Source organism: Dipteris shenzhenensis, chromosome 13 (assembly GCF_047967505.1).
Source record: "Dipteris shenzhenensis isolate YYH24624 ecotype China chromosome 13, Dip_SZ_1.0, whole genome shotgun sequence".
NCBI lineage: Eukaryota > Viridiplantae > Streptophyta > Polypodiopsida > Gleicheniales > Dipteridaceae > Dipteris > Dipteris shenzhenensis.
The window spans coordinates 16339708-16355463 of record NC_141608.1 but is presented as its reverse complement, the minus strand read 5'-3'; the positions used below and the strand labels follow the sequence as shown (position 1 = coordinate 16355463).

Here is a 15756-nt window from a genome sequence, read left to right as displayed (position 1 = left end):
GTAGGTCCTTCTCACGTTTTGATTATTGAAATGAGCTTGCTGAACTAGAGAATGGCTGGGTGGTTATTCGTAGTGCTATCACCTGTTAACTGGTGTTCGTCCAATTCGTGGTCACGAATAAGCTGTAAATTTTAGATGTTTCAGAGTACGGAGGGGATCTCCTTTCTTCTCTGATTCTGCTTCAGGGTTGACATGGCATTTTCAGCCACAACCCTGGTTATTTGCTAGCTCTTTTTGAGCTTTGAGATTTCTCTCATGCATGGCATGATGTACTCTCGCATTGAGCATGCTCTTTCGGTTTTCTTTCATACTTAGTGAAAGTACTTCTTTTGCAAAAAAAAAAACACACTCTTTAACGTGTATAAATATCTATACGGTTGCATGTACAGCTGTGCGTCGTCACCCGACTGCCTTCGTCTTTGAATCTCCCTCTTATTCGCCCCTTAGCCTCTCCTACATGATGATGCTTTATAGCTTTGTACAGATTTGTATAGCCCCACATAGATGTGTGCATGTCCTTACATTGCATCTTTCAGCTTGCTGCTGTATTGTTTTGAACGGCAGTCTGTACCCTCTTGCCCGCCTTCCTTTAGCTTGCCTACACATCTTTAATCTAGCATGCTTCTTCCCCCTTTCGAGCCTATAGCCGTACTATTTTGTATGGTAGTCCATACTTTGTTATGGAAATGTATATATCCCAAGAAATAAAAAGAGAATTTTTTGGACTCCGTTAAAAGAGAGGTTACTTTGTTCAACTAGAGAAAGTATTTATTTTTTTATTATTTTAAATTTTTTGTGCATGGTGGGGGCGCCTTATTTTGATCTGAAAAATCGCCCTCCTTACTACCTTGAAAGACCACCGTGGGAACGGCGTTCAAAGCAGGGACGATGGCATTCGCAGGTGACAATGGAGGCAAGACTGGAAGCGCCAATACTTTGGCGACAGACGAAGTAGGCACTTTTGCAGCCTTCTCGGCTAGCCATTTTGGACAATCCTTCTTGCCTTTCCCAGCGATGTGGTGGCAATGAAAGTAGCGATGTTCTTGGTGGTACCGCTTCTACTTGTCGGGCTGTAGATAGCCTTCCGTAATGCCCGCTTTAGCCTTCTCATCCGGAGTCATCTTGGGCTTGGACTCCTTTTGACCAGAAGCCTGGTAGTCTTTCTTTTGGTATTAGTTGTCCTTCTTCCAATCCTTAACCCGCTGTGTTGTTTGTTTGCTATGGGGCTTTTGAATCTTTCTGGACATGCTTGGGCTTTCCCTTGTTTAGCATCATCTCTTGATTCTGTGCGAGAGTCAGCACCCGCTCATAATTTGGCAGGTTGAAGTTTCGAATGGTATAACGGATGTTGGTGTCCAATCCTCGAATGAATTGCTTCATCTTGGCGCTCTTTGTCACACCCAACTGCGGCGCGAATGTGATGACCTTGTTACTGTATGTCAACATAGGCAAACCATTCTGGAAGAGACGACAGAACTCATCCTCCATGTTAAGCATATATTGGGGTGGGCGAAAACGGGCTTTAAGGTCAGTCACAAACGTTGCCCAAACAAAATTCGTCTTAAACGTTGTTGGATCAATATGCTTACTAGCCTAATGTTGCCACCAGGTCACCGTCTCACCCGTAAGATGAGGGGTTGCGAGATGGACTTTGTCTAGCTCATCTTGAATCCGTGCTAATGGAAAATGAGCTACAAACTGATGAATTACTGAGTGGCCACACTTACCATCATACTTAACAAAATTTGGAGTGGACCGAGTGAGTGGTGTTACCTTTGTTGATGACGAAGCTGTGGTGGTGGTGACGGTTGCTGCGCTCAAACTTGCCTCTATAGTGGCTAACATTTGTTTGTGTTGGAGAAGCATTGCTTCTCGGTTTGGCTTTTGTTGCCTCTATGCTTGGGTGATCTCTGCGCGTCGCAATGCCTCCTCATTTTTGCGTTCCTCATGCATCAACATGAGCAATTTTTTAAAATCTGTGGTTCCTCTTTCTTCTAGCGGCTTTTTTGCTTCTTTTTCCTCCAGACGTTGTTTTGTTTGGTTCAGTTATCTTCTGCTTTCTTCTAGCTTGGGATGAATGTTCTTCGAGTTGTTGTAGAAGGACCCGATTCTGCTCTAGAAGGTTCGCCATCACTTCCTGAGCACTTGGCGGAAGCGTATCTTATTGGTAGTCTTTCTGTTCTTCAAAGTCTTCAAGGTTGAGTCCTTTTCCTGACCCTTCCATGGCGCTTGATTGTGTGTCCTTTCTGGATCTCAACACAACCATACACTCGCGGTAGTCAAGCTTGATACAAATCGAAGCTCTGATACCAATGTAACATGCAACGGTTATCTGATCGTGTAATTCACAGCAAGACCTTCTTTAAACCTTTAGCGAGGAATTAGAGTTGTTTACCATAGAGAGAGAAAGGAGATGAGGGTAGAGAGAGAGTAGAGTCGACAATCGATTGGGTCCCTGTACCCACTGAGGGCCCCCTCCCCCAATCAGGGGAGAATTTGCTTTATACTTGGAGAACTGAGAAATACAAAGAACACTCTTCGAGAGAGCACGAAAAACACGCTTCTGAAGAGCTCACAATGCACACATATGGTAGACCCAAAGACCTGAGAGGCAATGCCGACCAATACCAAGACCTTGATGCTGTCCACACTGACGATGTAGGATGCTTCTGCAAGGCAAGGGAGAGGCTTGTGCTGTCCACCCTGGAATGCAGGGTTATTGTGTGAGTGAGAGAGTGAAGGCTAGGAGTGATAGATCCTATAAGAGAGCTGAGAGAGGACTGAAATATAGAGCTGAGAGTGAGTTGTGTAAAGCTGTAAAAGATAACTGAAAAGAGCTGCTGAAACAGACCCCAAACCTTACTTCGTTCGTTGTCCTGCCTCCCCATCTGATGTGCTGCGTTAACACCTTCCCAGAGGGCTGAACTGATGCCAAAGGCTGAGGCTGGTTAGAGGGCCACTAGGGGCGAGTGTCAGGCTGTTCAGAGGGGGCTGAGAAGGAGCTATAGGAGGGCTGAAGTGCTAGGAGAACTGAATCAAGAAAGAGGGCCTGGAGGCCCCCTATTTATAGGGCTTTTGGGGCTGGTTGCCTGGTCCCTTGGCCCAATAAAGGCAGCCCTAGGCCCCATAAATGCCAGCCCTAGGCCCCATAAAGGCATCCCTAGACCCCATAAATGGCAGCCTAGGGAGGGGTGCAGGGTACTATAAAGGCAGCCCTTCCCCTACCATTCTCTTCAGTTGTTCCAGCCCCAAGGGGGCCTAGAAGGGCTCCTATCCTAGGCTGGACCTAAACCTATCCCTAAACCTAAGACGGAAACACTACCCTACGGTTCTCTAGTGGGTACTAGTGAACAAGGACTGATCTTCAGACTTGACCTAAGGCTGAGAGATTGACTTATGTAGCTTGTGCTTGACTGGTCCCTGGACAAGGGCTCACAAAGGGGTCACAACATATGACAAAAACTCCTATTAGGGAACTATTACACACTTGTCGATGTAGCCAGTGTGTCACTTTGCACCCAAGTGCAGGGGTGCATGTGACATAGTTCGTACTTTGTCATGGAATTGTATATATCCCAAGAAATAAAGAGAGAATTTTTTGCACTCTGGTAAAAGAGAGTTGAGTTTGTTCAACTAGAGAAAGTTTTTATTTTATTATTATTTTTAATTTTTTGTGCATGGTGGGGACGTCCACAAAGGACTAGGATTAGAATTTCCGGAATTCGACTTTGCATTTTGAAATACAATCCACCATCCACGAAGACCAGCTATTTGGATGATACACCATGGAGCGTGGGCTGCTCAATGCTTTTTGAAAGAGAGAGATCGCACATATGCACTAATGCTCATGGAACAGAATTTTGACTGAGAAAGGGAAAACGAAGGAAATGTAGGCGCATGGAATTTGGATTTTCTTAAAGAATTTGCATGGGGGGGAGGGGGGACAATGTACCTTCATTTTGACTCCCTTTTGGGCAGCCCTGCTAGGCCAAAAGACATCTTGCTAGTAGATTTTCTCACAAGCTGCCATGATTTGACAAAAAGAAGATTCATTGGGGTAAGCTGTGGTGTCAGATCACCAAACATAAAAACTATGAGAATCAAGGGCATACGTGAAGTTCTCCACTCTAAACTACATGAATGATTATGCAGGGGAATGGCATTTTGAATTGTTATTGATTGCCAGTGGCAAGTTTACTGTTGAAGGTTCCTGAATGGCCTTTATTGATGCCTCATGCAATAGAATTTCGATGATCACAATGTATTGGAAGTCTGCATGGTGGAAGATAATTTGAACTTCTTCACAAACTTTGCAGTCTTCTGTGAACCTCCCTCCTGCCCCAATAATAGTTTAATGCAAATAGCCAGAGCTTTGTAAAGTTTCTTATCAAAGTTGTGTTCTTGTTACAGAGTGAGCGTGAGGTTTTCATGGATTCTCTCATTTGCAGAGTAGGCCAAGAATGTGAGCAGCTCCTTACTTTTGGCGCTGAGGTATCAACAGTGTAAATTCAAATTCAAAGACTTGCTTGAAATTAGGGGTTTTTTTGTGGCTTTTTACTTCTGCTTATTGTAGTTTTCTATGCTGGTTCTTGAAGAAATCAGTTTGAACTTCTTGTCTGAACACTTAGAGGATTCTTATAACATGTGTTGCAATAGATTTTCTCATGTGATTCTCATCATCGTTTGGATGTTTGACTAGCAAAGATGGCTGGTTGTGGAGCATCGGTTGTGGCTGATTCATGTGGCATAAACAGATTATCGAAGGCAACAGAATTCTCTGTTTTTGGCTTATCACCTTTTCCAGCGCTTGATGCATTTATAGAATCAATTGCCTGTGTTGGAAACATTCCAGGTCCTCAATCACCACACCCTCCGAAATGAACTTTTTGCAAGAACAAATAAACTGATCATTAAGGTGGTTCTTGTTAGGACTTCATTGCTTAAGGTGCAAGAATGTGTATCAGTGTTGATTTGGTCTTTGAACATTTTTTTGTATGATAACATTTATTGCAGGATGTTCTAATGCAAATATCTTTTCTCAAGTGCTTAAAGGTCCAGGCTTGTTCTACAATTTAAAATTTCATTTCCTTGGTCCAGGCACAATACGAAGCTGGTATTGGTTTTCAGAGTATGGTGTAATTGTTTACAACATAACAGGGAATCGATATTGTGAAAATATTGGAAGGCATCACAAAAGCAACAACGGTAGTATGCTTCAAACACCTCCTTTGATGGTCAGCATCTGTATATTGTATTGGGTATTGAAATTATATGCAGCTTGCCGGTTTTGCAGTGATGTACATTGTTGACTTCCGAATAGCAGGCTACTATCAAAAGTGTCATGATCCTGATTGCCGAGGTATTAAAACTGCTTAAAATTGTAAAGGAAATAACTACAAGCGATTGGCTAATATTTAACAAGGCCTTCCATAACTGACATTTTATAGGTTATAAATCACCACTCCGGCCAATCCCACGCCATACAATTCCTTCTAATTTTCCACTCTCCACCGCTGTTGAGCCACATTGGGTCATCCCAAGGTCCTTGTCCTCTGAACATGAAAAATGTGCCGCTGGGATTTTTTCTCGTTTATCAATTGCAAAAAAAGATACAAAGGAGAGCATGCGCTTTATCGATAATGGACTTCCCGAGAGAGAGACCTGTGAACTGGAGAATGAAGAAGCTTGGTGGCATGAGGTAGTTACCTCAATGGAGAATGTTGAGAAGGATTCGACAATGCAAAGCAACAACATTCAGGTTGATTTCTTCAAAGTCTCCTCTTAGTTTGGTGTTTCTATGTTCAAATCTACTGATATTTTACCTGTTTTCTTTGGCTTTATTGCTAATTAATGTAGTTACTGTAGTGATACATATATGTGATAAACCTAGTGTGTGTTATCTGCGTGTAATATGGTTGAGAGAGTGAAAAGATGAAGAATAAACAAAGGGTTTAATGATTTTCCAAAAAAGTCACCACCATACAGTACAGTCCGTGAGATGAACAATGCAATAGTGTTACGTACTCAATGGATGAGAATGACTAGCATGTCTCTTCAAACCATCATTACACTGATGAAAGAATAATGATTTTAGAGCAGCAAGGGAAACTGTTGTTCTCTACTTGGTGGTATCAGACACAACCAGGTAGCCACCACTATATTTTCACAACCACCCTCTAGGTGATAGGGATCTGCTTGAGTTGCAAGGGGGCCTTTTAAGGAAAGGTATGGAGGGACAAACACGTGATGTTTCGTGACAAGCAGGCCCTCTTAAGGTGCCTTGGCATTTTCTCCTGCTCATGAGTCGGTTGTTGGATATCTTGCTTTTAATCACATATGGTTTCCAGAGAATGAGACAGGAATAACATATAACGACTTTCACATGAAATACTAATCACAGCGGAGAATCAAATGATTGCAACTTGAATTGAACGACTAAAAAACGTCTCCACACTGACTGAGACCAAGACACCTTGCTGCTCAGCCTCAGTGGCTTGTCGCAGCTTTACAATAGAGATACGACCAAGCCACAAAGGTTTCAGACTCAATGGCTAACTCGCTACTGCATGAACTGATAGAGACGCACGTATAGACGACCACACACGCTAGCTGCGACACTCACAGCTGCCCACCTATGACTTCTGACAGATAGAAGTGCTAGATACTATACTGGAACGACTGACACACAGCTCAACGTTATGGAGCCACACAGACTGAAGAGAAGTGACTGAGGAGAGTGCCGTATAACACGTGCTGATACCCGCCTTGAAGAGCATGGTCCTCGAGTTGCTGGATACGCCACCGTCTCCAAAGGACAGACCAGCTCAAACTGACGAATCCAAAGCTCGCTGCCAGCAGTAGTGCCTTCATGAAACTAGCAAGAGCCAAGATGCCAGCTCTCGACTCTCATCGGAGGAAAGCCTCCTACACGAACTGCTCGGAGAGGAAGAAACACAACTAGTGAAAGGTCGCCCTCCATAAAGCCATGTCCTAAAATTGCATGCAGGGATGCCACCTGTAGTTTCACCTTCACCCCTCTAGAACTTCAGAGAATGCAGCCCCCTAAGATTACCAACATTGGGGTAGTCATTTAGGGGACATTTCAATTTGTCCCTTGGTTACTTAGACTATCTAGCCGGTGCTACAACGTGGTCCCTAAACTGCCATGTCATTTTGTGAGAGGGTCATATTTCTGGACTCTGGAGTGACCTATATTTTTTGCACTGTCGAGATAGCCCCTTTAAAGGCTTAGAAGAGAAAGGACATTACGAGAGGCTCGAAGCACTTTCTACCTTGATATAGTGATATTGAAGCTGGCTGGAAAGTCTTTAGGGGAGATAGTGTGTGTGTATGTGCTTGAAGCGTGGCAGCAAGAGTATTAGATTACTATCTAGGGACCACCTCTGTTTGCCAAAGATCCATGTTGGCCTGAATATTCACATAATATGTTGGCACATAAGGGGAAAAGATGATCCTGGAATTTGTGTAGGGTGATCAGTCTTGGGCTGCTATGATGCGTCATTTGCTTTCACAGTTGACCGCTCATGCTTTTAGGCATTGCCATCCCACCCAATGGGATTTTCTTTTGGGATACATTGATGGCAGAATTAAGGGATGCCCATAATGTTTTCTGATTGGAAAGAAATTCTTGCATGGCCACAACGGAAATTCTTTACGTGTTGAGAGTTTGAATTGGTCAAAGGTGTTTCATTATACCCTTCCCTTGTAGGAACCCAGACACTCTTATTTTATTTCATCCAAAGGGATTCAATTGATAGGTGATGTGCTTCATATAGATGGTACTTTGTTATCTTTTCCATAAGTAGTTAAGCGATATGGTTTAGGGCAGCATTATTGGCCCCTTTGGCATTATATTCCTTAGATGCTTCAATGTTTCTTGCCGGTGCCGGTGGGACTCATGGGAGTGGAAATGGATTGATGAGGGGCACCGAGAGAAGAGCTTCCCCTTCTTTCACTACACAGTTAGAAATGCCCGGAGGTTTCAGCTCAGTAGTAGAGGTTTGAGGCCCTCCAGAGCGCAACCCATTGGGATAGTTTTTAGATTTTTGCAGTTGTGTGGAAAAACTTTTCGCGTAGGCTCTGGAAATCCCTCAGGAATAGAAAGATCACTTTTTTCTTTTGGCTTTCTATTTTTTAGCATCTTTCATACAGCACCTTTTTATATGACCTGGGGTTCAGTGGCTTGGTTATCTCTTAGTGGCCCTTAGGTGTTTTTCGAGGGACATGATCCAGATCCATCTCTCATTGTACGACGACACTCAGTGGAGTCTTGTTCCCTCCGGGATGTTCCCTTCACTCCTTTCAAAGCTGCTCATGCTTGAGTAGACACGTCTTGGGAGATTTTGGCTAGCATTGCATCTTGGCATATTTGGAGAGCCAGGTGTACAGAGGTGATGGAGGGTATTCTGGTTCACCCTTCCCAGGCTATGGCCCGTGTTTGGACCGACACAATACACACTCTGATGGCCATATGAGTGAGCATGCATGGATCCTCCAGAGCAGCCACTGCCAGGAGAGTTACTTTTTTCAGAGTTTGGAGAGGATCTCCTTTCTTTTGTGAGTCTCCCTCAGGGTTGAGATGGCATTTTCAGCCTCCGCCTTGGTTTTTTATTAGCTCATTTTGAGCTGTTTTTTCCTCATGCATTGCATGATGTACTCCCGCATTTGAGCTTGCTCTTGCGGTTTTCATTCATACTTAATGAAGTAATTTTCTTGAAAAAAAAAGGACTCCTCGAACTGATCCAAATAGACTTCCGTTAGGCGGAGGATAGTTGCATGGGATAGCAACAAGCGTGAAGCAGCCACATCGGGCAAAATCCTCTATATTATTTATAGTATTTTGGCTCATACCCCGAGACTAGTGGTTGAACATACTTCATCGTGCATCAGGCCGGCTCTTGTCTTCACTCGTAAGCGTTTACCTCCTTGGAAGCAGTAGGGGTTTTGCAATTGATTGCTTCAGGTCCAATCAAGCTTGATTTAATGGGTCCGATTTTCCATCTCCCACATCATGCTTTTAGAATGAGGCGGGTTAGCCACAAGACGGCCCAGTAAGAGACACCCTATTGCACCTAATGAAGATCTAGATGAAGAATTTATAAAGTGAAGAACCGACTCCCAAGGAGATTCAGTCCCTGAGCCAAGTGAGCATTGCAGGACAAAGCTACGAGACTTGATGCGCTCAGCCCTAGTGGTTGAGGAAACGAAGAAAGATTTGATACGGGCAATGGCTGCCTCAAAAGGTAAAGATGGAGACACCTTCAAAAGGAACATGGCCCCGGTAGTTCAAGGACAAAGACAACTCTGGTTTCAAAAGCCGAGGGGTCTATTGAAGCCCTATAAAGGGAAGCCGGAGTTTTTACCAAAGCAAATAGAGGCCTTTCGAAAGGAGGGAAAGTGTTTCCATTGTGGAAAAGAAGGGCATTTGGCTGCCCAGTGCCCCAAAAAGCCTCCGGGTTTGATGGAGCAGAAAACGCCAAAAGAACTGCCAAAGCCTTTGGCAAGAGGAATCCCTGATATGTTGAGAAGATCCACTGATCCAAAAGCTCGATAACTTTGCCTCTCACGGGGTAAAGTAAGAGATGAGAATGCTTTGATCTTATTCGATCCAGGAGCTACATATAATTTCATCTCAGAAGACCTAGCTTTGAGGCTAGGAATCAAGACTAAAGAGTTGGGACCAGCTCTAGATGTAGAACATTTTTTTGAAGGAAAACTTGTTAAAGTTACTCCATTAGTTGGAAAACTCAGACTTCATATTCAAGAGTATGTGGACCATGAGGAGTTGTATGTTTCACCCCTCAAACATCATGATGTCATTTTGGGTTTGCCATGGTTCCACAGAAAGGAAGTAAATTTGGAGACGAAGGCAAGAATACTCAGCATCATGCACAAAAACAAAGAGCAGAAAATTTTGGTGAAAGGGAGAGGCGACACAATCCTAATTGTATCTAATGTTTCTAATAAAATCAGCTATTTTTCCGTACTTTGTGTTCATACGAGAGAGAGAGGGTAAACCCCAAGTGGAATCCCCTGTCAAGAAAGAAACATTTCAGTTTCTTGATTCTTTCAAAGATTGTTTTTTAGATTTTCTTTAGGAGAGCTTCCTATTGAGCGACTGGAAGATCACACCATAGAGCTTCTTCCAAGAAGTGAGCCTCCGAATCGACCACCTTATCACGTGAGTGCAACACAGATCGAAGAAATCATGACATAGGTACATGATCTACTTTTTAAGGGACTCATCCGACCTAGTTCCTCACCCTTCTCTTCACCCGTGCTCCTAGTTCAAAGGAAAGATGGCTCCTATCGTATGTGTGTGGATTATAGAGCTCTCAAGAAAATGCATAGGTTTCTGACCGCTCGCATAGATGATATCTGGGACATATTAAAAGGGGCCAGGATCTTTAGTTGCATTGATTTGAAAAGTGGGTACCATTAGCTAAGAATCCATCCTAAGGATGTTCATATGACAGCTTTTCGGACCACTTTCGGATTGTGCGAGTTCTTGATGATGCCCTTTGGGTTAACCAACGCACCACCTACTTTCAATCGCATGATGGAGTGGATTTTCAGAACATACAGACATTTCATAGATACTTTCTTCGATGACATCTTGGTCTTTTCAAAGATAGAAGAAAAACATAAGGAGCACTTGGCCATCGTGTTCTAGGAACTTCGAAATCACAAGCTTTTTATAAATGGCAAGAAGAGTGAGTTTTTCCTAGATGAGATTCACTACCTTGGGCACATTATCTCTAGAGAAGGGATTGGGATGGATCCCGCAAAGAATCTTTCAATGGCTTGTGTAGTAGAAGAAATACCTCGATGTCCTTTATAAGGAGGGGCATGACATTCTTCCAATACTTTTGCTCTCATTTCTTGCGTCGCACAAAGGTGATCATTCTTCATGAGAAAACCATCTCTCAATGAGTACTAATTGGATGATTGCCCGTGCTAAATGTTTCTCATTATTTCTCCGAAATCTGGATCTTGAAGGTAGAGTTCTTTCATGGCCTTCTGAGAGAGAGTGACGTTTTTTTGAACCTTTGAAAGAGATAGAGACATAGGTCTCTGGTAGCTAGCAGCCTCACCTTCTGGTAGATGCAAAGCAAGAGCATAAACAAACCTTGCTGTCTACAATGAGCACTTCAAGCAACAAAGGAAGCACCACTCTCAGCAAAATGACTTGACAAGCAGCTTCAACATGGGAGTTCAACACGAAGTGACAGAAGCTATAAGCGCCAAACAAAACTCTGCAGCTCCAAAGCAACAAGTGCGGCTCATGAATCGAATGAAGTGACGGACTGGCTGAAAACATAAGATGACTCACACGCAGCTTCATTGCAATGAGGAGACAACAATAGCAAACCCTCCGTCAACAAAGCCGCTTTGCTGCAGTGACTCCCCATGACAAAGCCGACTTCCACACAGTCTCCAATAACAATGATCTAGCAATGCACAAAGCGGCCAACCTACTTCTGACACCCCGAATAGCCTCTCCGAATGCACGATGAGCAGCAAGCTTCATCGACACCTGCGCAAGCTCTCAGCATACAGTCAACGCAACAGCCTTCCTGTCCTCTCTACAGCACGTTGAACTGCTCCTTTAGTTTCACTGCATATGGGCTACAGCTTTCTCTCCAACAAGGTTGTCACCAACACACACAGCAGCAACAGCACACAGCAGCGTACACAGCAATGAACTCTACAACTGCCAGCGCCATCTACACCTTGCGGCTGCTTCTCTAGCACTGGCATCGTTGGCCGACTAGCTATGGCCTCCACAGACGATTCTCCAACTCTAGTATGGTTGTCAAGTCCTGTGCGGCTTCTCCACAAGCCTACAAGCCTCAAGCCTCAAGTCTCCAACATAGGAAGCTCTCCAACTCACCTCAACGTCTTCTTCAACGACGCTCCAAGCTCCCTCGACTCCATTCGACCTCCTTTGTCGATAGCGCGTCACCAGCATCACAAACGACCTTTTCCTTCACTCTCTCCTAAGGTTCCCCACAATTTGACAGGTGGCAGTTATGACTAGGGTTAGAAGTAACCTTGGTTAGTCTTTGGTGATGGAATGGAAACTCACATCTGATCACCTTGCAGTAGCTAATGGATCATGGCACCAAGGGGAGGTGTTGAGATATGGTGCCATGAGCACATAGATTAAAGGCTAAGGCATGGTATAGGAAAGAATTAAAGTAGCCACCCTAGGATGTGGACTACATGATGTGAGATTGTGGATTGAGGACATCCACAAGGAGACATGTGGATCAAAGGATCCCACAAGTGTTGAGTATTCAAAGGGCACTCATTATATAAGAGGCCTATCATGTATTGTTGAGTAGAGAAATACACATTCACTCAAGATTTTGTTTATGAATCCATGCTAATTTATCTTGGAATCTAATTGACTTGAGGTACATGTCATGAGCACTCTCGTCATCATGTTTCCACATAGATTCCATCCACCTTAGAGCGCTCCATCGATCCTGAGGCACGCATGTTTTCTCATGGGATGCCTAAGTTGATTGTCAGTGGTCGGGACACCAGGATGACTAAAGGGAAAATCGGCTGAGTGGAAAGATCTAGCGTCTTTTTTTATTGCAGCCACGGATGAGAATGGGAAGCCTTTAACTCTGAATCTTGAGCCTCATAATATTGCTTTTGTTTGCTAGCCTTGATACCAGCAACTCTGCCATCTCTCTTGCCTGTAAATCCCTGTGTGAGAATCTTGTGTGCTACGGGGAAGTCTTGAAAGGTGGACACTCTAAAAAAGTGACCAGTTTGCTTACTTGAGGAATTCGTAGACATAAATGGTTATGTATGCTTATCATGCATGTTTTCAATTCTTTTATAAAATAAACTGTAGTTGCCGAGTCCAAGAGACATGGGGAGATGCTCACTTGGGAGGATTTACAAAAAATGAAGTACACATGGAATGTGATTCAAGAAACCTTGAAGCTACAACTTGTAATCCCAACGTTGGGGATGTTACCATTTGGTACTCTTCTCTCAAGAAATAAAGTATAATCTTTATTAGAATTGACTTTGGTCAAAGAATGTTGACTATGGTTAACTAAGAATAAGTTTTGCTGTTAGATGGCACCTTAGATGTTGTAGCCAGGGTGGCTTGGGAGACCCTCATTCTCCCCACAAAGGAGGTCTCAATATTATTGATCCAAACTTGGAGTGTATGGCCTTGCTCTGCAAGTTTGGATTGATGCCTGGACAGGTGATGCCTGGACAGGAGCCTTGGAAATATTTTTTCTTACACATCATTCAGTCTTGTACACCTCACGGGGGAGATTGGATGGACAGCTCGAGATGGAATTTTACTTTAGCTCATCTTAGATTTCCATCTTCCCCTCTCATGGATGCTAGCTCATCTTAGATTTCCATCTTCCCCTCTCATGGATGCCATTTTGAAAGCTTGGTGCAGCTTTAGAGACATTCTTTGGAGAGTTCCACCCTTCTCTCGCGAAGACATAGACAGATAGCTAGTCATGTGGAATGACTTTATTTTGGATGAGCATGGCAGATCACTAGGAGTGTCACATTATATGCAGTGGTCTAGATGGGAGAGGGGACTTGCTTCCTCTCAGTAGGTGTTTGGAAGGCTTTCAGGAAGTTTCAAGAGGACCAGAAACTATTATCAGTTCGCCACCTCAGAGGGAGTACAGTCAGGATGCAGCATATAGATGCAGCGATACCAGCAAAGTGGATAGATACATATGACATGCCGATCACATAGTCCACCTAGTTGGGAGCTTTTACGAGGATGGTTTATTTCTTTACAAGTCATTGCCTTGCGGGATGCACTTGAGGAGACCCATTGTCTTTGATGTTCAGTCACAAGGCATACTTCTTAGATCTATGCATGGAGGGACTGTAATGAACTTGTAGAGATCCACGTTCGGGAACTCTACTTGCCCTCGATGCCACGCAACAGTTGAGTCAATTCAGCATTGCCTCTAGGAGTGCAGACAGGCAAGGACAATTTGGAAGGGTGTTGCTAGGATATTTTGGCTCAGTATATAGAGAGTATTGCGCATAGTAGACGATGCTCTTGGATGAGATAGTGCGGGGGGACGGGTATGGCTGCACATTTAGAGTAAAGAGATCACATAAAATTGGGGCATATAGCAAATTGCAATCCGAGATGAACCTAAGGTGCATTCATTAAGAATTCTTCAATGCAATGCTTGCCCATCAATGAATGTCAAGCATATTTTCCCTCTGTTAGATGTATGGATCATATTTTGAAGGATCCCAGATCTTGCACGTTCATTTTCTCTAAGTTGCACGCATAGCTGAGGTATCTGTTCCTGCTCACATAAATTATAGTAATATTCTTCCTTTGATAGCCTTTGTGCGGGACAGCCATGCCCCCCACCTTCCCCGCCCTCCTTCCTGACCCTTCTCTCCTAGAATACTGAGCAAGTTAGTATTTTTAAACTCAGCACTTTTGTAGGAGTACAGCCATTTCGAAACACAAAAAGTAGAGTTTGTAGGATTTCTGAATGACTTTGCTCGACTGTAATAAAAGCTTTGTAACACATTGACTATTGGTGATGTAAATTGTCATGGCATCCTTCTTGAAAGTGCTATTTTCAGCATTGGTTTGGTGTTATGTCCAAATGATTCATGATTGTTTTAGTTAGTGTTTCTATTTTGCAAGCATTAACTATCACCTATTCCGCTGTCAGTGTGGACTAGCTGAGAATTTTAAAATCGGTGACGATTGGTGGAACATGGTTGAACAAGAGATGGTTAAGTTGGAGGCTCAAGGATTCTGAATGGCATACATGGAAGGTACTTCTTTGATTTTGAGTCATAATTGCAATTGTACATGTTCTAGTTTTCTATTCTGTAAGCATTTTGTATGCTGTTATGTCTGACAGATCCATACTTGCTGTAGTATTAGAATTTAGTGTGTCTGTTTCGCAAGCATTAATTATCAACTACCCGGTTCTGTTAGTCTGCATGTGTTGAAAGTTTTAAATTGGTGATGATTGGTGTAGTATGGTTGACCAAGAGATGGTGCTCAAGGATTCAGAAGGGCGTATATGGAAGGGATTTTCTTTGATAAATGCTAGAGTAAACGCTCGTCATTAACCGAGGCAAAAGACAACTACTTTATAACCATCAGCACAAGCATGGTTATGAGCACGAAGAAAGATCAAGGCAAAAGCTAACTACCTCATAACCATGAGCACAAGCATGGCTATGAGCAGGAAGAAAGATTAAGTCCTCATTATCCCTTCCTGGGTGAAGCAGCCAGAGATGACCTAGATTGTGAAGGACTTTGGATTAGTACAAAGATGTCCTTGTTGGTTGAGATAAAAACATCCAGTGGACTCATTTTTCAATTTAAAAAATGAGTGAGTGCCTATAGTAAATAACGAGTAGAGGTATTCTTTATAATAAGTATAGTGATGTAGCTTGTGGATTCTTGTGATTGGCAGTGGTTCATGTGAATATCGCTATCCTTTGTGCTGTATGATAATAAATACTCAAAGGACATTTACTTATTAACCCAAGTTGCCTCGTTCTTTGTTAAATACCCAATTGATGACACATGGGTGCTACTTGTTGCATAGTCAATTCATATAGGATTTGCTATCTAATTATAAACCCAACAACGACGTGCTAACAATTGATCCAAACTCTGTTGGTTTATTTGTTGTCCATTCTCTCTCTCTCTCTCTCTCTCCCCTCCCCACCCCACCCCAC

The 15756-nt window shown here is 43.3% G+C and overlaps 1 protein-coding gene across 2 annotated transcripts in view; it reads left to right on the top strand.

Annotated features, from left to right (window-relative positions):
• LOC147895091 (DNA primase) overlaps positions 1–15478 on the top strand; it is an 84448-nt gene extending 68970 nt beyond the window's left edge. For both annotated transcript variants that reach the window (XM_087383844.1, XM_087383843.1), the window contains exons 9-15: positions 4411–4491; positions 4705–4852; positions 5098–5205; positions 5294–5359; positions 5448–5758; positions 14730–14835; positions 15045–15478. In XM_087383844.1, the coding sequence (XP_087239970.1) occupies positions 4411–4491; positions 4705–4852; positions 5098–5205; positions 5294–5359; positions 5448–5758; positions 14730–14819 (804 nt within the window). In that variant the 3' untranslated portion in view covers positions 14820–14835; positions 15045–15478. The remainder of the gene's footprint in view (positions 1–4410; positions 4492–4704; positions 4853–5097; positions 5206–5293; positions 5360–5447; positions 5759–14729; positions 14836–15044) is intronic.
• Positions 15479–15756: the final 278 nt, after the last annotated feature.